Source organism: Budorcas taxicolor, chromosome 2, assembly GCF_023091745.1.
Source record: "Budorcas taxicolor isolate Tak-1 chromosome 2, Takin1.1, whole genome shotgun sequence".
In the NCBI taxonomy this organism is placed as follows: domain Eukaryota; kingdom Metazoa; phylum Chordata; class Mammalia; order Artiodactyla; family Bovidae; genus Budorcas; species Budorcas taxicolor.
The window spans coordinates 111,894,877-111,922,418 of record NC_068911.1 but is presented as its reverse complement, the minus strand read 5'-3'; the positions used below and the strand labels follow the sequence as shown (position 1 = coordinate 111,922,418).

The 27,542-nt window shown below is 35.2% G+C and overlaps 1 protein-coding gene across 1 annotated transcript in view; it reads right to left on the bottom strand.

Annotated features, from left to right (window-relative positions):
* Window positions 1-27,542, bottom strand: part of DPP10 (dipeptidyl peptidase like 10) — a 760,992-nt gene that overhangs the window by 146,490 nt on the left and 586,960 nt on the right. Inside the window, exons 6-7 of the mRNA XM_052656314.1 lie at window positions 16,396-16,448; window positions 16,214-16,295 (exon numbers count right to left, since the gene is read on the bottom strand). Coding sequence (XP_052512274.1) covers window positions 16,214-16,295; window positions 16,396-16,448 — 135 coding nt within the window. The remainder of the gene's footprint in view (window positions 1-16,213; window positions 16,296-16,395; window positions 16,449-27,542) is intronic.

Genomic DNA, 27,542 nt, shown 5'->3' with positions numbered 1-27,542 from the left:
TTCTTCCGTTTTCAGTAGTTTGATTAATTTGTTCCCAAGATGGTCCTTTTGGGCTTCCCATGTGACCCAGTGGTAAAGAAGTCACTTGCCAATTCAGGAGATGAGGGTTCAATCCCTGGGTCAGGAAGATTGCCCTGGAGAAGTGCATGGCAACTCACTCCAGTATTTTGCCTGGAAAATCCCATGGGCAGAGTTGGACATGATTTAGCGACTGAACAAAAGCAACATGGTTCTTTTGGAATTTACTTTTTTTCTTGGGGGTGGGAGGGGTGTTACTGAACCTCTTGAATATGTGAATTTATAATTTTTATTAAATTTTAGAATTTCTGGTTATCACTTCCTCAAATATTTTTCCTGCCTCATTCTCTTCTCCTTTGAAAATATCGGTTACCATAAAATTTGACTTTTTGCAGTTTTATTACTAGTTTGTGAGGCTCTATTTTTAATTTTTTTAAATGTTCTCATTAATTTTTTCAGATTAAATGATTTGTGCTAATCAGTATGTCACTGCTCTCTCATTTTATTTGGCTTTAAATCTCATTCAGTTAATTTTTTTTTAAGTGTTGTTTAGTAATTCTAAAAATGTCCATTTTAGTTTTTTAAAAGATTTTTGTATATATGTGTATAAAATATTTTATATATGATAGGTAGCTAAACAAATAAATAGAGATGGAGATACACAGGTTTTGCATATTATATATATATATTTCTTTGCTGATATATTCTATCTTTTCAATTCTTTATGCATTTATTTTTGAGATGCTCATGGAACACAGAAGGCAACTTCAAGGACCTTGCTTGAAAATTCTCTTCCTTCTTAGTCTCTGACAGTCCTGGTCACCAAGGGGTCCTTTCTTTTGCTCCTGTCTAAAAGACAGAGATGTTTACTTTCAAAGATTCAGCTCGCTACATGTCCACCTCTGCCTCAAATATTGCTACTCTTAGGGTAGAACCCTAAAGAAAACATACAAAATGAAGAGTTTGCACCTTGAGTGTCACTTTACTATTATTTTTTGCTCCCTTCCAAAACCTGCTCACTTTTGTTCAGGCTCCAGCATAGTTTTCTTTTTTGTTTTTAATGTTTTGTCCACAGTTTATAGTTGAATTTGCATGAAGACTATAAAAATTCAATCTTCCATATCAGGTTTGAGAAACCACTTATTCGACTTTAAATGGAGAATGCTCTGGACATGGAGGCTGAAAGAAATTTTCCAGTATAAAATTTATCATATTCCTGGTGTAATAAATATAGTTTCTTTTTCAGATTGAATCCATTGGTATTGGGTAAGTAACATAATTTTTAAAGTTATAGTGGTTTAAATTTAAGGAAAATTCTAGTTCCAAGAATGAAAGATCTGACATACTAATAGATATACATCATTATGCTTCCAAGGACAAGAAAGGACTTTAAAAAAAAAAAAATTTAAACTAGTTAGAATACAGTATAAATTTTCCAAAGGAAAGTTACTTTGGAAAATATTCAATTTGGATAACATAAAAAGAAGTCAAAAGTGAACTAGTTTATTACATAAAGTATGATTATTAGAATAATTTTGAATGGATAGAGATTTGAGGACCAATTTTTAATATAATTACGTTCTGTTCTTCCCCCTTGTGGCTCAGCTGGTAAAGAATCCACCAGAAAAGCGGGAGACCGAGGTTTGATCCCTGGGTTGGGAAGATCCTCTGGAAAACAGAAAGGCTACCCACTCCAGTATTCTTGCCATATTCTGACCCCAGTATAGTCCATGGGGTCGCAAAGAGTAGGACACCACTGAGCGACTTGCATTTTCACTTTCACCTTCTATTCTACTTTTCATATTAGCGTACCTTAGAAACAAGACAGAAATATCCACGTTCTGAAAAAGTTATACCACTTCGCTTTTAGAAAGACCTATTACATTAGTTCCTGTTTTCACTAATGGAAAGAAACCCAGAGGACTTCTGTTTTAACAAAACACAGAGAAAAGCTCAAATAGCGTTCTGCCTTTGCTTTGCAGGGAGGGCATCACAGAGGCAGTGCAGACAGCTATCAGTGAGAGTGGCGCCGCCTAGCACCTCCCTCAGGAACTACAACCATGTGAGACAAGCCATCAGAGCTCTGACCAGTCTATGAGCAACTGTGCTTTATCTTGATTAACTTTGTGAATCCATTAGCAAGATGTGTCCTCTGGTAACTGCTTCTTCGTTTATGCCAATTCATCTCCTAATAGGGGTTTCACAGGAACACTCTACTTCCTCATAGTAGGTTAGCTGGTTAGTGACCAAAATCATTTAATATTCATCTTCAATATCAGCAACTTTTTTTTCTAACAAGCAGAATTGAAGATGAATGCCATGGTTGCTTTTCATTTGGCTTTTTATCTTTTATGTCCTTCATTCTTTCTCAAATTTTAATTTCTCTTCTAATCATTAAAACAATATAATAACATCAAATATTTTTAAAGACTAAATTACCTATTATACTGCTACTCTAAACCAGGAGTTATTTTTTTATTAACATATATCTCCTTGATACATTTGTCCCTGATTAGGTTTCATACGGTAACACAGGTGAAATCTCATTTTATATAACCATTTCTAACATATAGTACACATATACATGTAATTTTGTTTTATTATGCATATCAATAAAAGTGTATTTTATTTTAAAATAAGACAAGTTCAAGAAAATACAATAAATTAAATAATATTAAAAGTCTCTCTCAAACCCCAGTTCACTCTCATGGCATAACTACTCTGAAGAATGTCTTGTGAATTCTAGAAATAGTTAAATTATATATACATATTTAAATTGTATATATATAATTTATATATATATATAATTAGTGTTGTTTTACTTACTACAATAATGAGCATATTTATGAATTTAATCAACTTTTACTAGTGGATGGCACTGAATATCTGCACATGTGGAAGGATCATACTAATTTTAATGGCTTCTTAATATTTTATATTTCATGCACCCTGATTTATTTTACTGATCTCATAATGATGACTTACTTAAGTTGTTTCTATTCTTTTACTGTTTTTTTAATTATAAATAATATTACAGTAAGTTTTCTGATGTTTAGACATAGGTATGATATAGCCACAAGATAAATTCTATACTAGATAATCTATACAAGATAAATTTAGATACTATATTTCTTATTGGATATACTCATGGCCCATTAAAATTGTGTGTTTGTATATGTGTATGTGTGGTTTATGTTTATTTTTGATTTCTAATTTAATTCCTTTATGGCCCCAAAACATACTTTTCTTGAATCCCATTATTCTATACTTTTTGAGACTTGTTCTAAGACCACTTTAAGTGCATTTAAAAATGCCCTGTATTCTGTAATTGTTGGGTACTGTGTCATGATTGATTGTGTTGATCAAATTTTTTATATCCTTACTGGTTTTCCATATAACTATATGGATTTTCCATAAGACTATATCTTTTATAAGACAAGCATTGAAATTACCAGCCAAAATTGTCAATTTGACTCTTTCTCTGAGTTTCTGAAATCTGCTAAAGAGTATATTTGCTTTCAACTTTTTCCTGGCTCTGGAGAATCATTACTTCATGTTCCTTAGAGACAATAGTTTAGGTTGTGGTCGATTCATAGTATCATAAAATATAGAGTTTCTTTTCACATGTTCAGTATCTTTCTTGTTCTTAAGAAAGAGAGCAAGAGGAGAGTTCCTCTACCACATCACAGAAGGATACCTGGAATTATTTCTGACATGAGGAATCTTGATATCAACGTAGACCAGTTTGTTCAGAGAGTTCTCTTCATGCCATTTTATGAAAAAACAGCAAATCGCTAGAATATTGAACTTTTCCTAATTGGAATCTTCATACCTCAGGGTTTGTATAGGATGGTTTCATACCTTACGATAAACACTACTATAATCTTATTATTAAAATTTTTATTTAGTCATACTCGTTAAGGGAGTATGACTTGGCAGCACTGTTGAATAACACTGTATGGTTAAAAGTAAGAATAATAGATAACAAGACCTTAGCTGCAATGAAACAGAAAGAGTCTAATATTTAAAAACCTTCACTGATCATCATCTATGTTGCTATTCCATTCAAATGGTCTGCTTAGCAGGATCTGTTCAAAGTAGTAGTCAGTACATTGGATTATGTATGATCTAGATTTTTAGTTTAAAAATCTGCAATCCTAGAATGTTTCTAGCTCTAACACCATAATATATTATTTAATTCAACATTAGGAGCAGCATGAGACAAGAAGTGCCACAGAAATTGTTCTATATGTTGAGAAACAAACAAATAGGGGAAAATGATATGGCTGTTGCATTTATCTTATTATTACTAAATAACTCAAAATTGTTTAAATGTAAGTTAAGGGAAACATAGTGAGTTTTTATTACAGTGAATTTTTATGGTTATTCATTCTAGTTCAAGTCTGCTGACATATTTTATATTTATAGTTTATTTTTTTCAAAAGATGAGATATTTGGAAATAATGTATAAATTATGAATTTCTTTTATTAAAAGTATAAACAAAATAATTCAAGCATGATTCCATACCAGTCTACTCTATTTCTTTTCAAATTGAGAACTTCCTTATAGTCCAGAAGATGCCGTTAAGTAATGGTCTAAGTCTTGGTATATAACTCCAAAACTCAGCTAGTTGGTTACTGCCTCCAAGAAATTGCTCCGTCACCTCAGAGAGGACTCCCCCTGCAAGGTGAGGTCCATGTTACAATTTTCCTGTTGTAGGTGTTTCCAAAGGTGAGTATTCTCATCTTTAAGTCTATTTCCTTTGAGTTTCTAGAATAGATATTATGCCATTTATAAACCTAATAAGTAACAAGTTCATAAGACCTAGTGAAAAGCTCTATAAAATTTTATAATTCATACCGGTTAAACCAAATGAAGCACTTTAAATCAGAATAAAGACTACCACCTTCCCTCGGAAGAGATAAGTAAAATTTAGATGTTCTGTCATTAAAATTGGCACTTTATATATATAGTATTGACTTCCATTTGATTTTTCCAAATGTTGAATAAATACAGCATACATAAATGGTATTCTCAAATGGCATACAATGAACTGATGGTGTTCTTTTCTTGTTTTTAGTTATTATTATTATTAGATATAAGTTTGGTAGTATTTCTAGTCACTCTCTAAATCTAAGTCAGGGCTGGCCTCACTTATAACTGTCAGTATCTAACAATCTTCATTTTCAAATACTAGCACAGGTTACAACATCTTCTCTAAGCAGTTTCTTTTTTTATTATTTTCAATGAAAAATTCACGCTGCTAACTCCATAGCTCAATATACAGCTATACATGCTATGAGAATTACAGAATTTGAACTCTTGCTTTCAGAGAATTTGTTTAAAAACCAAAGCAGTCAAAGAGTTTATTTATAGACCAAGGCAGTCATCAAAGTCAAGTCACCTCTTACTTACCAAGTGGCTTCTAATACTGCCAGTGTAAACCCTTTAAAAGCAATACAAGCATAGCTAACAGTACATGAGTTGCTAAGTTTTCTCCTTACACTGAAATAAGCAATACTTAACTGGAAGAAAATAATCTGAAATATGTGCTCATAAAGGATAAGAATTTCATTTTCCATTTCTTTTGGAAATCTATGAATTTGGTAGAAAAGTCATAGATATGCTGCTTAAATAATTAGAAGACACTAAGAGATTTATATTGGATAGTAGTGGAAATTACTTTTCCTTTAAATTATGTATTGTAATTACATAGCTTTCCACATATACATTTACACTGTTATTTTACTTATGTGAGAATGTACTTCCTGTCACATTTGCCTACATGATGTATGTAGGTATATGGGAGTGTGCATTCAGTCACTCCATCCTGTCCAACTCCTTATGGCCCTATGGACTGTAGCCAGCAAGAATCCTCTGTCCATGGTATTTTCCAGGAAAGAATACTGGACTGGGTTGCCATTTCCTCCTCCAGGGTGTCTTCCTGACCCAGGGATGGAACCTACATCTCCTATGTCTCCTGGATTGCAGGCAGATTCTTTACTTGCTGAGCCATCAGGGAACCCCTGCCAACATGATACATTAATGTAAACATGTACTTGAATACAATGCAAAAGTATCAATCAAAATGCTTGAGATATTTTAAGGGTATTTTTGTTGTGATTTTTTAAAAAACCATGACCTTTTTTCCAAATGTACATGACAACAGCAGCAGGGAGTGAATGTACGTAAGAGTATGCACATGTATATCTTACATTTGCAAATGCTTATCATATATCTCTTGAATATATCTTAATGATATTTAAAATGATCACTTTTATACTGGAAAAAAAGAGATACTAACATATGAAGCAAAATCGTGTTGATTTATAGTGGGGGACATGAGATCTCAATGACATGTTTGAAAAATGCTACCTTACACATCTGCTTTTAAACCAAGAAGGATTAAGGTCAACCTGTAAAGTCAATAAAATAGTTCAAAATGTTTATTAATTAAAATGTAAGCAAGTTACGCCAAAGAAATTGAAACTGTTCTAGAGGCAAAGAACCCTTGCTAATCACTTAAGATTTTAATACAATTTTAAGGTAAATATCTCGTAGGTAAAAATGCAGGTGATAGAAAATTTGATAGTTTTGTATTCGTATTTGGAAGGGCTTCCTTGGTGGCTCAGTGGTAAACTATCTACCTGCCGAGGTCTGAAAGAGCCCCTGGAAAAGGAAATGGCAACCCACTATAGGATTCTTGTCTGGGAAACCCCATGGACACAGGAGCCTGGCAGGCTACGGTCCATGGGGTTGCAAAGAATCAGACACCACTCAGTGACTAACCAACAGCAACAGTTTATATTTGGAGAATTACCTAAACATTATGTTTTTCAGATATATAGATAATAACGTGCAGAAATGTGGTTTCTTTAAACACCTAAGTTGTGATAAATTAAGTAACACACTGAATATGTTTAAAGCTTTATGCCATTGAAAGAACAGGTATGGTGATTTTATTTTACTCTAAATAGACTGAAAGAAATACTAGCAGTATCTAACAAGGAATCTATCTTATGTTGTGTTCTTATCACATGAAAAAGTAGAGAGCAGTAAAAATCTTTTGGAGGTGACAGATATGTTTACGTTGTTGATGGTGGTGATGCTTTCGTGGTGTTTACTTATTTTCATCTCATCAAGTTTTATACATTAAATATGTACAGTCTTTTGTATGTATTCAATGCAAAGTACAGCCTTTAGTATGCATCAATTTTTATTTGTATTCAGTAAAGTGGCTTAAATAAATTAGGAGTCTAAATGAGTTTATTTGTAAAATGTATAGAAATACACATATAATTTATATATAATAAATACTTTATATTTTTATTTTTCAACTGCAAGCAAAGTTTCTCAGTTTAAATCTTGATTTATTCATCTCTTAAATATATTATTTCTTATCAAATCAGTGCTAGATTATACTAATGGGCTCTAAACCTAGCTCTTTGCCTTTAGTTACCTACACTCTGTTATAAACTTTCCTGCCAAATGTGTCTTTTCATGTATGATATCTTTTCATATTATGCCATTCTCAAAACCTTCTTTGGCATCCCATTATCCATGGAGACAACAGTTATCTTTCATTAGTTTCTTATTAAATAAGCCTTTTGCCTTGTGCTAAATGAATTTTTATGAAGGAGGAAGAGGGGATGGAAGATGAGAGAAAAACAGAACAGAGAGCGAGGTCAGAGACATTTAGCATATTCTTTATTCCATCTGCCCTGGAAATGACTATAGCTCAGTGGTGGAATATAGCAATGTATATAAATAATATAAAATATTTAAAATTTGAGGTAAAAAACAAGAATGTTAGACTATTTTTTTTTTGCCTGTTGTGCCAGAACCATACTTATTCTTTTCTTAAATATAGATTTATTTATTTTAATTGGAGGTTAATTACTTTACAATACTGTATTGGTTTTGCCATACATCCACATGAATCCGCCACTTTTGGAAGTTTTGGCCACAGCAATCAGAGCAGAAAAAGAAATAAAAGGAATCCAAATTTGAAAGGAAGAAGTAAAACTCTCACTGTTTGCAGATGACATGATCCTCTACATAGAAAACCCCAAAGCCTCCACCAGAAAATTACTAGAGCTAATCAATGAATATAGTAAAGTTGCAGGATATAAAATCAACACACAGAAATCCCTTGCATTCCTATACACTAATAATGAGAAAATAGAAAGAGAAATTAAGGAAACAATTCCATTCACCATTGCAATGAAAAGAATAAAATACTTAGGAATATATCTACCTAAAGAAACTAAAGACCTATATATAGAATGTTAGACTACTGAGGAGTAAGCAATTCACTTAGATGTAGACATATTGTGGAAAAAATTGTCAAAGAGGATGGAAAGTCTTTGACAAAGAGTTCTGGTGAAAAGAAAACAATGGCTGGGTATAGAAAGGGAAATGTCTTAGAACATACAGCAGCACTGTGTCACCCTGTGCAAATTACAGAGTTTAGTTCAGGCAGAGCAAACTCTGTGCTGTGTGCTGTGATGGAGTGTCAGGAGTCAGATGATGCGACACCTTAGACACATCCTGTGAGTCGCATCAGTGGCACTCTGACACTTCAGTGACATTCCATAAGCTTGCGGCAGCTGTTAAGGATCTGCATTATTAACCATATCTCTGCAGGTGTGAATTAGAGTGGCTAGCCAGTGAAGAAGGGATATTAGAAAATTAGCTGTAAAATGCTTTAGGGGAAAGAGATGAAATTCTGTACTAATTATGTTAATACACGAAAGGATAAGTGAGAATCAAATGAATAAATATCATTTATTGTGTAATTATGCCCCAACCAGTAACACAGAAGAAGCTGAAGTTGAACGGTTCTATGAACACCAACAAGACCTTTTAGAAGAAACACCCAAAAAAGATGTCCTTTCATTATAGGGAACTGGAATGCAAAAGTAGGAAGTCAAGAAACACCTGGAGTAACAAGCAAATTTGGCCTTGGAATGCAGAATGAAGCAGGGCAAAGACTACTAGAGTTTTGCCAAGAAAATGCACTGGTCATAGCAAATACCCTCTTCCAACAACACAAGAGAAGACTCTACACATGGACACCACCAGATGGTCAACACCAAAATCAGACTGATTATATTCTTTGCAGCCAAAGATGGAGAAGCTCTATACTGTCAACAAAAACAAGACCAGGAGCTGACGGTGGCTCAGATCATGAACTCCTTATTACCAAATTCAGACTCAAATTGAAGATAGTAGGGAAAACCACTAGACCATTCAGGTATGACCTATATCAAATCCCTTATGATTATACAGTGGAAGTGAGAAATAGATTTAAGGGCCTACATCTGATAGATAGAGTGCCTGATGAACTATGGAATGAGGTTCGTGACATTGCACAGGAGACAGGGTTCAAGACCATCCCCATGGAAAAGAAATGCAAAAAAGCAAAATGGCTGTCTGGGGAGGCCTTACAAATAGCTGTGATAAGAAGAGAGGTGAAAAACAAGGAGAAAAGGAAAGATATAAGCATCTGAATGCAGCGTTCCAAAGAATAGCAAGAAGAGATAAGAAAGCCTTCTTCAACGATCAATGCAAAGAAATAGAGGAAAAGAACAGAATGGGAAAGACTAGAGATCTCTTCAAGAAAATTAGAGACACCAAGGGAACATTTCATGCAAAGATGGGCTCGATAAAGGACAGAAATGGTATGGACCTAACAGAAGCAGAAGATATTAAGAGGTGGCAAGAATACACAGAAGAACTGTACAAAAAAGATCTTCACGACCCAGATAATCACAATTGTGTGATCACTCATCTAGAGCCAGACATCCTGGAATGTGAAGTCAAGTGGGCCTTAGAAAGCATCACTACGAACAAAGCTAGGGGAGGTGAAGGAATTCCAGTTGAGCTATTTCAAATCCTGAAAGATGATGCTGTGAAAGTGCTGCACTCAATATGCCAGCAAATTTGGAAAACTCAGCAGTGGCCACAGGACTGGAAAAGGTCAGTTTTCAGTCCAATTCCAAAGAAAGGCAATGCAAAAGAATGCTCAAACTACCGCACAATTGCACTCATCTCACATGCTAGTAAAGGAATGCTCAAAATTCTCCAAGCCAGGCTTCAGCAATACGTGAACCGTGAACTTCCTGATGTTCAAGCTGGTTTTAGAAAAGGTAGAGGAACCAGAGAACAAATTGCCAACATCCACTGGATCATGGAAAAAGCAAGAGAGTTCAAGAAAAACATCTATTTCTGCTTTATTGACTATGCCAAAGCCTTTGACTGTGTGGATCACAATAAAATGTGGAAAATTCTGAAAGAGATGGGCATACCAGACCACCTGACCTGCCTCTTGAGAAATCTGTATGCAAGTCAGGAAGCAACAGTTAGAACTGGACATGGAACAACAGACTGGTTCCAAATAGGAAAAGGAGTACGTCAAGGCTGTCTATTGTCACCCTGCTTATTTAACTTATATGCAGAGTACCTCATGAGAAACACTGGACTGGAAGAAACACAAGCTGGAATCAAGATTGCCGGGAGAAATATCAATAACCTCAGATATGCAGATGACACCACCTTTATGGCAGAAAGTGAAGAGGAACTAAAAAGCCTCTTAATGAAAGTGAAAGAGGAGAGTGAAAAGTTGACTTAAAGCTCAACATTCAGAAAATGAAGATCATGGTATCTGGTCCCATCACTTCACGGGAAATAGATGGGGAAACAGTGAAAACAGTGTCAGACATTTTTGGGGGGGCTCCAAAATCACTGCAGATGGTGATTGCAGCCATGAAATTAAAGGACGCTTACTCCTTGGAAGAAAAGTTATGAGCAACCTAGATAGCATATTCAAAAGCAGAGACATTACTTTGCCGACTAAGGTCCATCTAGTCAAGGCTATGGCTTTTCCTGTGGTCATGTATGGATGTGAGAGTCGGACTGTGAAGAAGGCTGAGCGCCGAAGACTTGATGCTTTTGAACTGTGGTGTTGGAGAAGACTCTTGAGAGTCCCTTGGACTGCAAGGAGATCCAACCAATCCGTTCTGAAGGAGATCAGCCCTGGGATTTCTTTGGAAGGAATGATGCTGAAGCTGAAACTCCAGTACTTTGGCCACCCTATGCGAAGAGTTGACTCATTGGAAAAGACTCTGATGCTGGGAGGGATTGGAGTCAGGAGAAGGGGACGACAGAGGATGAGATGGCTGGATGGCATCACTGACTCGATGGATGTGAGTATGAGTGAATTCTGTGAGTTGGTGATGGACAGGGAGGCCTGGCGTGCTGTAATTCATGGGGTTGCAAAGAGTCAGATGTGACTGAGCGACAGACTGATTGTGTGCTTACTATGTTGTGATGGCCAATTTTATATGTAAATTTGACTAAGTTTTGGTCTCTCTTTGGTCAAACACTACTCCTGTTGTAAATGTAATTAAAAGGTATAATTAGCATTTATAATCAGTTCACTTTAACAAAAAAGTAATATGGTTTGTCCTTTCTAATCAGTTGAAAACCTTAACAGCAAAAACAGGCTTCCTGAAGGAGAACTTCTGCCTCAGTTGTGCAGCTCAAGATTGTGATACTAAAACTTATCAGAGTTTCCAGCTGACCACATTGCTGCCATAATTGTATGAGTCAAGTTTCTTTTCTTTCTCTCTAAATACACATACACATATATATGATACATACACATACATACACGTATACATGATTAATACTGTTTTCTCGAAATCAACTTGTGAATATGACCTATCTCATTTAAACTGAGAATAGCTATGATTTTCTTTCATTTTTAAAACAAGCAAGCTTAAAGCTTTCAACCTTCCATAAGTCACAAAATAAAAAACAGAGAATCTGAGTTTGAACTGAGTTTATTTTTTCTAATTCTAGATAGCATGTTTTAGTCAGTGAAATGTTTTTTCCTTCTTATGCTCAAATTTCATTTGCTTTTCAAAATCTTTCAATTATTATGGTGGAATTATAGGTAAGTATAATTAATTTTTATATATGAATTTGTGTGTGTGTGTCAGTCACTTAGTCATGTCTGACTCTGTGACCCCATGGACTATAGCCCACCAGGCCCCTCTGTCCAAGGGATTCTCCAGGCAAGAGTACTGGAGTGGGTTGCCATTTCCTTCTCCAATGTATGAATTTAGAAGAATTCATATAATTATAGGAACTATATGAATTTTCAAAATGTTTTACAATGAGTGATTTTAACTTTCATATGATGAAGCTATTTTGAAAAGAAATAGGCTATACCTTCTTAAACCAGAATTTTTTTCAAATGAATGACTAATATACCTTTTCCTGTTTCAAGATCTATTATTTATTTCTATAATACATTTGCTACAACTAAAGTAATGTATTCACTGCCTTTTCTAAATAATACATGTTGTATTGTGTCAGATTCTTTCCTCATGTAGTTGGACCCATCCAAGTTGTATTCCCCTACACCTAGTGCTACTAAAAAATTCTACATCCTTTAAATTCTAATTAAGACTTTCTTTATTTATGAATTATGCCTAACCCCTTACCTTTCTTCTTTATAGGCAGGGGTTTATTTTACAGCAAATAATATTAGAAACTGATAATTAAAGATGAAAAAGGAATTGTCCTTAGTTTATAAACACTATAAGACCCATTTAAATTAATTGCAATGGGTCATCTCTGATAAATCATATTGAAGAGTTTGCTGATGGCTTCAAATATTGACAAAGCCTGTCATTCACATGAAATGGACCATTAGCCATTTGTAGAGATAACTCTTTAATGATAATACATTGAATTTATGTTTACTTGCACAAAACATAACCTCAATAAGAGTGGTATTTGTCGCAAACTTTCCCAAATGACTTTGAAAAATGCCATTACACAGAACTTAACCTCATTTCTTCAAAAATTTAGTGACATCAAAAGTCCTAAAGAAGTTAAAATCCAAGTGACAAAGTTTTTTGTTTATCTTTTAAAAACAACACGTCTAAAATCCTATATGCTTGATATTTTTCAAAATACTTTGTATTGATACATTAAATATGATAGCATTATTAGTAAAGCACTGCTATTGTCAGTACTTTACAGATAAGGAGACTAAGCCATATGGAGATTAAGTAATATTCTCAAAGATAGAAATGTATGAGGCTTCAATCACCTGCAAAATGACTCCCTTGAGAAGATCTATGCTTTTTATAAACTTTTAGTACTTTTATGATTGTTTCAAATATGTTAAAGAATAATGACTCAATAACCAATATGAATCATTAGAGAAAATGCATGCAACTAATACTACTTCATTGAGAGTATGACACTGTTATTTTGTCATAAACTTAGGCACAGAATTTTTCTCCTCTCAGACTTGGAGAACAAGAGTCATTTATAGATTTTCCCCAAGGACTCTCTAGTGCCACAAACATGAGCTTATCTTGGGTTCTGTGCTCTGACATTTTGTGTGTTCCGAATCTGCCTCTGCCCTACGAACCAGCTCTCTTGTCAGCAGCAGAGGAAAGTGAGTAGGACTACAGTGACTGCCCACTTCGCCACCGCCCATGAACACATTGATTCTTGCCCTCTCTGGAGCAGACCTGCACCTTTATATCTAGCATATTCTGCCATCAGCTGTCAGGACTGTCATAATGGAACGGATCTAGAGACAGTCCTACGCTGATTTGAATGTCTCTAAAATAGACACATGATAAAGACAAACACACTGCTTATGACCTGTGGTATTAGAATCGTCAGGTAGCTAAATAGAAAAAAATAAAGAGCCCAAGACAGCAGAACAACACAGGTTGGGGGTGCCCACAAAAGAGTAAGTTGAGGACCTGAGTGAGAACGTCTGGTCCTGGGCATAAACTATCTGGTGAATACTTGAACCACCACCTATTTTAAATAGGATATAACCCACCAGGCTCCACAGGGAGGAGACAGAAACTATAAAAAGGGAAGCCAAGAGGAATCAGGACCGCTTTAGGGGTTGACCTGCACTTGCATCTTGGAAGCCACTGCCCTTTGCCTCTGCCTGCTTGCCAGGTAAGCTGTAACCGAGCTGTAACTATAACTAGTTTGTTGTTATGAATATGGTCTTCTGCCTTCTGTTTCATTGTTAAAAAGATCTGGAATGACAGTCCACTTGTAGGATTTTATTAAACATTACTTAGTATCTGAAGATCCTTGATCAGACATCCATAAATGACCTCTCCCATTCAGGAGTTGTTTCACTTGGTGCCTAATAAAAATAGTTTGCCCCCAAGTTTTAAGGCATCTTTTATCAGGTTTGCAATGAATGACAGGTTTTGAAGCCAGGGAGGCCAGACTAAGGAGGTTGGGTGGAGCCTCTTAGACAAGTATGCCACTGACTGGGGTTCAGGTCCCAGCCTTTAAGTTAACATTCCCAAATCTATATGCCTTCCTTCTCATGGACATATAGATGGAATGCTTTCTCTAGGTTTGACAACTTCAAAGCAGGTGCCTGGATTAAGGCCTGTTTTAGTGTAGCCTCTGCCTTCTGTTGAGGAGGACAGAATCACAGCAGTATTTTTTTCATTTTTAAATTACTACTTGTTATTTTTAAAATAATTTAATCAACCATTTAGAGTGGATATGACAGTTAATACACTGTTACATAGGATTTCTTTATAAAATACAACCATAAAGATGCTTAAGCAGCTTCAAGTCTAACATCTGGCAACTTTGCATGTATTTCTCTCATTGTTATTGACAAACTTTTGTTTTAAAAAGTCTTAAAAAATTAATTATGTATTAAGATAGACCTAATAGGCACATATAAAACATTGTACTTCCCACATGGAAAACACCTGTAAAAGTTTATGTTAAGCCATTAATCAACTCTTATTATTTTCAAAGTCAGTATGACAGAGACCTGCTTTTGAACTTTAGAAATCAATTTCAAATCCAAGTTCATAGTTTTGTAAATTTGAAAACAAACATCAAAATAACGCATCAGAAGTAAGAACATATGATTCATTTTCTACATATTCAAACCAAATTAGTATAAAAAATCACTATCAAACTTGAATGAATATTAAGCAAAATTTAGAGAAAATTCTAGTCTTCAGTTATTTATTACAAAAGAAAAAGGAAACACTAACATTATACTAGGAAGGATAAAATCAATTCAATATTTGAGTTTTTGATAAGACAAATGTGAAATTTATAAATATCAACCAAAGCTGACCATGAAAAAGGAGAGGACAGAACCTACAAATAATATTAGAAAACATGAAAAAATAAATACAGAAACAAATGTGAAGATTAAAAAGAGAAGTTAAATGTATTATGATAAAAATTTGAAAATTTAGGTGAAATGGAATTTTATATTTGCATAGATTACCAAAACCTTAATCTTATAGTCATAATAAAATAATTAAAAAAATATTTCCACAAAAAAAGAAACTATCACACCCTAACTAGACACATCTGTAGGTTGGCTAGTGCAAAAAGATTTTAATAAAATAAAAAGTATAGAAATTGGAATGAAGAAGCAATAATGTCATTATTAACAAAAAATATGACAGCCTGGAAAAACTAGGTATTGATGAGGATATGGAACAAAGGGAATTCTCACATTGTTGCTAGTAGGTGTATAAACACACAAAAACACTTAGAAATCAGTTTGGCCAAGTGTACTACTTTTGACCATGCTCAAGCCATGCAAACAAGCAATGCCACTTTCTGAGTAGTCTGCCCTTAAACCGTATATTCAGGCCTGCAGGAGACATGTACAAGAATATCATGAAGCTCAAAAGGCTTTTACATCAATCCTTCTCTTTTTGAACTTGTGATAATTTCAAAATTATTTCAAATTATGATGATGAAAAAATCTTTTCTTAAGAGAACACTGTCAAGTGTAGACTTCTATCTTAAATTTTTGCTCTGAACAATGCTTTAAGAATAAATAAAACATTATGTAACCGGAATTTTGCAGAACTGGCCTTCATATTCTTGGATCTCTTCTGGGTTTCATTATCAACTAGCAGTTTAATCACACATTAATCTATAAATTTTTACTATTTAATTAATTGACAACACAGTATTGGTACTGTTTGATATATTCTTTAATTGGAGTATTAGATAAAAGATATAAAGTAAATGGAAAACATCCATACAATAGGACAACTTTTACGAGACAGTGGCTTCTGTAAGCATTTTCCATAGGGCCCTGGCTGACAGTGTTTGGTGCATATTAATGCCTGTACTTACCAGCTGCTGCCCTTGGACACCCCAGGCCGCATACTGTAGGACAGAGTCCTCTACTTCTGGAGGATTTAACTCCCAAACTTCCCTTGAAAAAAGGTAAATATTTTTATATGAACAAATTGACACCTATACCTACAGTTCAGTTGGACAGTTGCTCATGGAAACCAGATGACCAAAGAACTTACCTAGTGTGTATATTGTAGATCACATACGAAGCAGTATATGAATAATGAAAAATCTGAAACAAAAAGAAGAGTTATAGTTTGGAGTAAAGGCTCTATTTTGAGTATATATGTTTTTTACCAAATTCTGAATATCGAAACATTGACACTCCAGTGATTTGGTATTTGTGTTCTACACGGTTTTCCACTCTTATCATCCACTACTTCTCTTCAGCTAGTCTATACTTCAGCTATATTAGATAAATTCCTTCTGTATATTCTGAATATCTCTTTTTTTTAATTTACTTTTTTTAGGATATCCTAACTTCACTTAGAAGAAAAGTTTTCCTCCTTCCATTACAGCCTATCTATCTAGAGAATTTCTCTCTCTCAAAGTTTGCTTTTGACTCTGAGGACATTTCACACCCTGTAGCACAAGTTAGATAAGATTTTAAGTGCTTGTTTCCTTTTCCCACTGGAATCAGGTCCAGGTGTGTATTCCCTTGGCATCCGCCATATTACCTTATATGGTATCATGTTTGCCTGCAACATGCAATCAAGATTTGTTGAATAATGATTCTGATGGGGAAAAATCTCTTGCAAATGGAAGTGCTTGTGGAGACAAAAGGGGATAATTCCCCAAGCACTTCATAGAAATATCTGAAAATTATATGTTAAATAACTGGTTGCAAGTATATATCCTCAAGAAACCTCTTATATCATCTTATAAAGAGTCCTGTTTCTTTCTAAAGGGAATCCTCCAAAGGATCACAGCTTCCGTATTAAGGTGACATTAAGGACCATAGTGGATGATGCAAAGATATCCTTAAATTTTGGTTCTTACTAATTAAAGATGATGAAATAATGGAATACAGAGAAAATGAGGAAAATTGTAAAAGATAGGTTAGGGAGAGAGATGATAAGTATGTGACATTTTAATGAAATTATATTTGTCTAAGCTATATGGATCTAGTGAAGAAACTCTTTCCACTTAACTATATTGTTATGTTATTATTTACATGATTCATAGAGCTTATATTGATACTTTCATTTTTCAGCATGTAATTATAAAAACTTCTCTTATCCTACAGTCAATGTACATTGCACAAATATAATACTGTCAATTAAAACTCCTTAGAAGTCAATTTATTATTTCTTCTCACTGCAATAATAACTTCAGTTAAACATGATTGGCCACATATTTGGTAAATAAATACTAGTGTTCATTCTGTTCATTGAAATTACAATCCTCCCACAATTTGTTACATTATTGTGTTTCATAATGAAGCGTTTCCTCCATTTCTTTTGGAATAACTATTAAATCTGAGATCACCTTTACTATAGAGTCATAGAGGTGAAAAATATTTTTCCTGGTGTCTATTTTGGGATTCATATTGTGTTCTATAAAATTCCATATTTGACAACAAATTTTAAGTCTTGAATTTACTACTATAGCTGATAAAGGGGTGAGAACTGTGACCACTTGTACATTTTGTTTTCCCATCTCAGAAAGTTCTGTTGCCAAAGTAAACTGCCAAGTCATTAGGTGGTCTTCAAATCAGACAAATGTTTCAATGATGTTATGGGTAGAAACAAACTATTCATTCCATCTGTTAATCTACCTAACACACTCTCCTATGAATTCTAGGTTCATATCCCTCTTGACAAAGAGTTCCTATTCACTCCTCTTTTAGTCAAAGCAAGCCAAAATAATCACTGACACAAAACTGGATAAATATAATCGTTGAATATTGGTCTCTTTCTCTCACATTTATATGACGTAGAGCTATAGAGGTTACGGGCTCTTCTCAGTGTATGAATCCTAGGAACTTAGATGTCTTTCCAATTATGGGATTTAGGGAGAAAAATATATAAATTCACTTTCTGCTTTGTAGTTCTTTGCCTGATACAGCATTTGTTTCTCTCAGCTGGTGTGTTGAAATGGAAAATCACAGTAAAGAATTTAACCCTCGCAGATGCAGAGAACTAACTAGCATTTGCCAGAGGAAGGAGGATCAGAGGATGAAGAAAACAGGTGAAAGGGATTAAAAGGTACAAACAACAAGTTATGAAATAAATAAATCACAAGGATATAATGTATACCACAGAGAATATAGTTAATAATATCATATATGCATAAACTATAAAAATATTGAATCACTATGTTGTACACCTGAAAGTGAAAGTCACTCAGTCATGTCTGACTCTTTACAACTGCATGGATTATACAGTCCCTGGAATTCTTCAGGTCAAAATACTGGAGTGGGTAGCCTTTTCCCTCTCCAGGGGATCCTGCCAACCCAGGGATTGAACCCAAGTCTCCCACATTGCAGGCAGATTCTTCATCAGCTGAGCCACAAGGGAAGCCCTGTACACCTGAAGCTAATATAGTATTGCAAGTCAACTATATTTTAATTAAAAAAAAGTTAACCCTACCTAACCTGCAAAGACACAGCAAACATATCATAGAGATTGACTATAGGTTCCCTAAAAAGCCAATAGTTTGCAGTTCACAGGTGATTAGATCCTAACCCTTTTCTCCTGGCTTAGAACTCTTTCCACTAAATCCACTATCCTTGATGTGTATGCGTATGTGTGTGTGCATGTACTCACAGAAGATCTCAAATACTTCTTGTTTTGTACTTTTCCCATAACTAAATTACATTATATGTCCACCATAGAATATAAATCGTACAAGGTAGGAGATGAACAGGGTCAGAGATAGACATTTCTTTATGTTTGTTTGCATTGTGTTGCAGAGATTTTGAAAGGGGGAATTTTCAAGAAGAAATGAACTTAGTTTTATTGAACATCTACATTAAGGCACATTGGAATAAATTCAGTCTGTGCTAATCTGCTTATCTCTCCTTGAATGGCATTTCTATTCCTTTTTTAAAAAATTATTTAATTGGCACCTAATTACTTTACAATATTGGAATCAGCCATGGGTGTACATGTGTTCCCCATCCTGAACCCCCCTTCTACCTCTGTCCCCATCCCATCCCTCAGGGTCATCCCAGTGCACCGGCCATGAGCGCCCTGTCTCATGCATTGAACCTGGACTGGTGATTTATTTCACATATGGTAATATACATGTTTCAGTGCTATTCTTCCTAATCATCCCACCCTCGGCTTCTCCCACAGAGTCCAAAAGACTATTCTATACATCTGTGTCTCTTTTGCTGTCTCGCATATAGGATCATCGTTACCATCTTTCTAAAATTCATATATATCCGTTATTATACTGTATTGGTGTTTTTCTTTCTGATTTACTTCACTCTGTATAATAGGCTCCAGTTTCATCCACCTCATTAGAACTGATTCAAATTCATTCTTTTTAATAGCTGAGTAATATTCCATTGTGTATATGTACCAGTTTTCTTATCCATTCATCTGCCAGTGGACATCTAGGTTACTTCCATGTCCTGGCTATTGTAAACAGTGTTGTGATGAACATTGGGGTACACGTGTCTCTTTCAATTCTAGTTTCCTCGGAGTGTATGCCCAGCAGTTAGATTGCTGGGTCATATGGCAGTTCTATTTCCAGTTTCTTCTATTCATTTTTAACATTCTACACTTCCTTTTATTATATATATCTCTTCTACATTGGTTATGTAGGTCTTGTTTTATGATGAGAAGATAGAAATAGTCTTTTTACTGTAATTATTGGCTGCTGTAAAATGAGGGCCAAGTTGAACATCTGATAAGATCCATGGGGACAAAGAAATTTCATGGTCAAAAATTATATATTCATCTCATCTCTGCAAATGATGTTCCATTGCTTGTTACAGAGTATGAATAGTTATGGCAAAGGTAGTAGGTATGGGGTAAAACTGAGATATATTATGTAAAAATTTGATCAAATTTATACTCCTGGAAGCTGGACCTGACATGATATTCAATCTGCTGATACCAAAATGTATTGGGAGGTACAGAAAGTATCATAGGATCCTACAAACCAATCCGATTCCAATCATCTCTACATTGCTCTAGGAACTTATACAAGATTACTAAATGTTAATCATCATGAATGGTATAATTAATTATCATTATTTGCTGTCATGATCTATAAGTCACCATGAACATTGAATTAGAAAATACTGAATGATTTCTCTGAAGAAATGCAGGATTAGATTCCTATGATCCTCTGGTTACATTTTGATCAAACAATCAATACATTTTTTATGTGTTTCTTTTTAACTTGAAAAAGCAGCATCGAACACTGAATATTGTTCATTCATTAGCATTGAGCTCATTGCCAATGCTATTATAACTCAGGTCTGAATGAAGCTTACCTAACTCATGTTCAGTTCAGTTCAATCACTCAGTCGTGTTCAACTCTTTGCGACCCCATGGACTGCAGCATGCCAGGCCTCCCTGTCCACCACCAACTCCCCAAGTTTACCCAAACTCATCTCCATTGAGTAGGTGATGCCATCCAACCATTTCATACTCTGTCATCCCCTTCTCCTCCCACCTGCAATCTTTCCCAGTATCAGGGTATTTTCCAATGAGTCAGCTCTTTGCATCTGGTGGCCAAAATATTGGAGTTGCAGCTTCAACTTTAGTCCTTCCAATGAATATTCAGGACTGATTTCCATTAGAATTTGGATCTCCTTGCAGTCCAAGGAACTCTCAAGAGTCTTCTCCAACACCACAGTTCAAAAGCATTTTGAATTCTTTGGCACTCAGATTTCTTTATAGTCCAACTCTCATCCATATATGACTACTGGAAAAACCATAGCCTTGGCTAGATAGACCTTTGCTGGCAAAGTAATGGCTATGCTTTTTAATATGCTGTCTAGGTTGGTCATAACTTTTCTTCCAAGGAGCAAGCATCTTTTAATCTCATGGCTGAAGTCACCATCTGCAGTGATTTGGGAGCCCAGAAAAATAAATCTGACACTATTTCCACTGTTTCCCCATCTATTTGCCATGAAGTGATGAACCCAGATGCCATGATCTTAGTTTTCTGAATGTTGAGCTGTAAGCCAACTTTTTCACTCTTCTCTTTCACTTTCATCAAGAGCTCTTTAGTTCTTCTTCACTTTCTCCTATAAGGGTGGTATCATCTGCATATCTGAGGTTATTGATATTTCTCTTGGCAATTTTGATTCCAGCTTGTGCTTCATCCAGCCCAGCATTTCTCATGATGTACTCTGAATATAAGTTAAATGAGCAGGGTGACAATATACAGCCTTGAGGTACTCCTTTCCCTATTTGGAACCAGTCTGTTGTTCCATGTTCAGTTCTAACTGTTGCCTCCTAACTTGTATACAGGTCTCTCAAGAGGCAGGTCAGGTGTTCTAGTATTCCCATCTCTTTCAGAATTTTCCACATTTTATTGTGATCCACACAGTGAGGCTCTGGTATAGTCAATAAAGTAGAATAATATTTGATGTTTTTCTTGAACTCTCTTGCTTTTTTGATGATCCAGTGGACGTTGGCAATTTGATCTCTGGTTCCTCTGCCTTTTCTCAAATCAGCTTGAACATCTGGAAGTTCATGGTTCATGTATTGTCGAAGCCTGGGTTGCAGAATTTTGAGCATTACTTTACTAGCGTGTGAGATGAGTGCAATTGTGCAGTAGTTTGAACATTCTTTGGCATTGCCTTTCTTTGGGATTGGAATGAAAACTGACCTTTTCCAGTCCTGTGGCCACTGCTGAGTTTTCCAAATTTGCTGGCATATTGAGTGCTGCCCTTTCACAGCATCATCTTTTAGGACTTGAAATAGTTAAACTGCAATTCAATCACCTTCACCAGCTTTGTTCATAGTGATGTTTCCTAAGGCCCACTTGACTTCACATTCCAGGATATCTGGCTCTATGTGAGTGATCACACCATTGTGATTATCTGGGGTCATGAAGATCTTTTTTGTTTCATCCTAACTCATATAATTTCTCTTTAAAACACATCATAGCCTACTGGCACTTGGTAACATTGGACTGCACTTGAGCTTTATGCTTGGGAGCCATTTAAACAGCAAAATCATGAAAAAAAAAAAAAAAAACACAAACATATGAAAAAATAGCCCTAAAAGACCCTCAAAAGGACACTAATTTACAGTATGAAAGCTGGAAAATGAAGGCATTGCATCATCTTCTTTGATCGCACCTGGGAAAGAACACATCAGGAAGCACAAATTTTCTCCTGTTCGGCACTTGTCTTGAATGACTGAAATTGTGCAGCAAGTATGGATCCTGGAGTTACAAATTGAATTTAGAAAATAGGCATATTTGCAATTCCAGAATCCTTAAATATAGAAGACGAACTATACACATAATATAGATATAGCATGAGATATTACTGGAAGAAATAAGGAAAAATAGCAGTCATATTTAAGGCCTGCCTGCCAGAGCACAAAAGGGCTTCCCAGGTGGCTCAATGGGTGAAGAATCTGCCTACAATGCAGGAGACATGGGTTTGATCCCTGAGTTAGGAAAATGCCCTGGAGAAGGAAATGACAACCCACTTCAATACCCTGGCCTGGAAAATACTATGGACAAAGAAGCCTGGAGGGCTCTAGTTCATAAGGGTGCAAAGAGTCAGCTATAACTGAAGCGACTGTGCACTCATGCATGCAGAACACAATAAATGTATAAAAATTATCCAGAGTAGTGTTCATGCTCTACATGAAGCAAATGAAAACTAGCTACATCCATTCAGTTATCAAATGTCTAGTACCCAATCTCTTTGACACAGTTTTGCACTTGGTAGCATTTTAAAAAATGATTATGGTGATAAAAGCCATTTTTAAAAAGAATGATATACAAAAGAATATTAGTTGACAATTTTTATTTACTCCTATATTTATCTGTCAGTTTATAAACGTGTGTTGAATACTAATTATATACAAGCACATAAGTCAAGTACCTTGCCAAATGCAAAAACTATAATAAACATGATCCCTGCCCACAACTCATTCATTTGCGGTGACAAAGTAGGAAACATATTAGCATAAGGGGATCTAGTTGCAGGTTTTGGTTAAATTAGGACTTGCAAATTATAAACCACAAGCTTTTCAGATTTTTTTCTTGGAATATCAGTTATTACTTAAGACATCTATGGAGATTCATGTTAAAGAGAGTTACATTTACAAGAAAAAAGAACAGGGTGCTTTAGTAATTAGTAATCTGTTTCAAGATGCAATCATAAAGAAGATAATGGCTGAGTTAGGCCTAGAAGGGACTAATATAATTAGTGGATTGAGCACTTACTATATATTGGACACTGCTGAGCACTGTACATGTATTATTTATGTTTAAATCAACCTCAGGAAGTAGAAAGTGTAATTCATAATTCATATGACAGGCTCTGGAAGCACTGAAAGTTTAAGTAAGAGACAGAGCCACAATTTGCACCTACATCTGTCTGATTACAACCCATATTATGACTTAATCTCTCTGTACACTCTCTCAGGGACCTGAGACAGGAAGCATGACTCCAGCTTTGCAAAAGATTTATTTCTGAAAGACCTTTTAAGGTACCACCCAAAGATTTATGGACAAGAGTAGGCATGAATTAATTGTGATTATCATAGCTAACAGGGATTTCATTGAACGATGATCTAATACATCAGATTAAAAATGTAAATCCCCTTCTCCTTTAGCTGTTTTTCAGACTTTTTCTTGGAATATCAGTTATTACTTAAGACATCTATGGAGATTCATGTTAAAGAGAGTTACATTTACAAGAAAAAAGAACAGGGTACTTTAGTAATTCATGCTTAAGCAGAGGCTTAAATCTCTAGGTACCAAACCTCTGCACCGCAGTTAAACTGCCGAACTGGAATAAATAGCATGCATTTTCATGGCCTTGAGAATATTTAAAATAGGACTATGGATTTGCCATTAAATCAGACAGTTAGGAAAACTAAAGTGTGAGGAAGTAGGTCTCTGAATAAATAATATTAATACTTGTGAAAAATGGCAGTGAGAGAAAAGACAATGTAGGCAACAAAGTGTTTGTTTCTCTTGGAAATAAGTGGTATGATGATGCTAAGTTTGTTCTAGGATAATACCTTTTGTGATGAGTAAGGAGTGGCTCTGTTGTTGGAAATGTTATCTTTATTATTCAATGAAAAACCAGACCATCAGGTAGGAAACTCTAGTGCAGTAAACAGGGTTCACAAAATTACAAGATGCAGTTCTACAAAAATTCTTTTAAGACACTGTATTAAAAAACAACAACAACAAACTTTGTGAACATTGTGAACAGCAAGTACTAGTAGAAAGAGAAAATAAATATGGGAGGGTATTAAAGGTATAAGTAATATTTGTCATATTTTAGTCTTCTTTACTCAGTCTTTAAGATTGACATGAACACTGTGTGAAAGTGAAAGTTCCTCAGTTGTGTCCCACTCTTTGTGACCCCATGGACTGTAGCCTGCCAGGCTCCTCTGTTCATGGAATTCTCCAGGTCATAATACTAGAGTGGATAGCCAGTTTTCTTCTCCAGGGGATATTCCAAAGCCAGGGATTGAATCCAGGCCTCCCTCATCACTGGCAGATTCTTTACCATCTGAGCAACCAGGGAAGCCCATGTACCACAGGGAACTCTACTCAATAATCTGTAATGACCTATACTGGGAAAAGACTCTAAAAAGGAGTAGATATATGCATATGCATAACTGATGCACTTTGCTGTATAGCAGAAACTAACAACACTGTGAATCAACTATACGCCAATAAAAATTAATTTTAAAAACCTTAAATGTGTTGATAAGATCATTAATGACAGGTTTTACCACCGATGTCAGTGCTTCTTGGGATGAGCACACCCTAGATTTTCCTACTTTGAGATTTTCACTGATGTCATTACTCTTGATCGTAAATCTGAAAGTGGATAAAAATGTTTTCGGGGATTCACAGGTGGCTCAGTGGTTAAATAATCCACTGGTGAATGCAGAAGATGCAAGTTCAATCCTTGTGTCAGGTAGATTCCCTGGAAGAGGAAATGGCAACCTCCAGTATCCTTGCCTGGAGAATTATATGGACAGAGGAGCCTGGTGGGCTACATTCCATGGGGTCACAAAGAGTTGGACATGACTGAGCATGCACATGTAAAAAAAGAAAAACAACTTTTTTTTTCTATGTTTTATCCTTTAAGAAATATAAAGAATCCTGTATACAAGAAAAAGAAAAGAAAAAGAACGAAAAAACCTTCTCCTCCTCTGAGATAAACAGCAAGTAAAACCATGATTGGAACCAAAATCTTATACATTCCACACAGGCAAGCATGTTTTAGAGTGTTATCACATAAAAGAACCATGTAAGATTGTTTCATTGTATCACCTTTACGGTAAGTGGAGACAGTAAAATATTCAAGAGGGTGAGACTAACATAAATGATGCTAGAGAAGATGTTTAGATGCTGCTTAAATTCAGCATTAATCTTGGCAAAACCTATATAAAATAAATAAAAATAAATTTGCTAATTAAAAAAGACAATTTCTCACAACCCAATGTAGTCATTCTGTTAGCCTAAAGGCATCATGATATTATCACATAGAATATATAGCAATATTTTGACTCTTTCTTGTTTTATTTGAGTCTAGTAGGCTTCCCATTTGGAGAAGATAGGACATTGGGTATTTTTTTAGTATTCATAGTGTGTTCACTAAGTTGAAATACAGTACTGTCAGTGTACTATGAAAATGGACAACCTAATAAAAATATGTAGATAATTACTTTGATTAATAAGAGTAAATTAAATTTTCCTTGGTGGCTTTTCCAGATGGTAAAGAATCTGCCTGCAATGAAGGAGACCAAGGTTGGATCCCTGGGTTGGAGTGATCTCCTGGAGAAGGGAATGGCAACCCACTTGCCTGAAGAGTATTGCCCAGGCAATAGTCTTGTCTGGAGAATACCAAGGACAAAGAAGCCTGGAGGGTTATAGTTCATAGGGTTGGAAAGAGTCGAATAAGACTGAAGCGACTGAGCACGCATGCATGTAGAACACAATAAATGTGTAAAAGTTATCCAGGGTAGAGTTCATATTCCACATGAAGCAAATGAAAACTAGCTGCAAAACTATAGCTAATACTCCAGTATTCTTGCCTGGAGTATCCCATGGACAGAGTAGCCTGGCAGGCTATCGTCCATGGGGTTGCAAAGAATCAGACACATGAGTGACTTTCATTTTCAAACATGATTTCATCTAAAATATTTATTTTATATGAGAAAACGGATAGCTAATGACTCAAGTCTTTAAAGCAGATTAAAAAAATGACCTGGGTATCATTTTTCAATTTCATATAGGTCTGTTGTGCCCAGGATATAAACTTATGGCTTGCAAAGTAACAGCAACCAGCATGAAAAGAATAGATTTCATTATACAACAAGATTGCTGAGTGAGAGAAAGAAACCATTTTCTGATATATTTCCTGTTAAAAACATTAACTGTTCATCATAACAATAAGTCCTAGAATTACTCTTATAATTTTATTCATGAGAAGTTGTCTGTAATACAAAATTTCATTTCAAAGAAGCTCCCTGGCATCAGTTTTTAAATTATTCATATTTAACAGGTAATTTTCACCATAATATACTGCTGACTAAAGTACCAACCTCATTGACAGTGCCACCTTTTGTAATAAAATATTTTCATATACCAGACCTTTCTATATTAAATCATGTGAATAAACTACTTTCAAACCACCTGACATTATACTATTTCCCATGTCCTAATATTAAACACATCTGGTTTGATAACCTGAATAGCACTTAAGGGTCAATTGCTGACAAGTAGTGTAAGCAGGTTTTCAAATTGTATTGTAAAGTGCAAAACTTAAATATCATCTAAATACCCATACACTAGATTTCTCTCAAGCATGTCAATGAAGAAATAAATATATTGCAACAGGACTCAGGGAGGCCTGGTGTGCTGCAGTCTATGAGGTCACAGAGAGTCAGACACAACTTGGCAACTGAACAACAACAATGCGAGAGACAAAAATCTCAAGCTGTTTCCACTTAGTACTGCTGCTTGAAAAACAAGGATTAAAATAATTGATTCAACAATACTTGGAGGTATTTGCAGTCCCTTGTTGACTGAACCAAGTATGCAGCATAAGAAATTAGTAATTTAATTCCCCAGCAACTTGATTAAAATGTCCTTTCTTTATTTCAATGGAATAAAGTCCTAGCTTGTATTTACTTGAGCAAGTCAT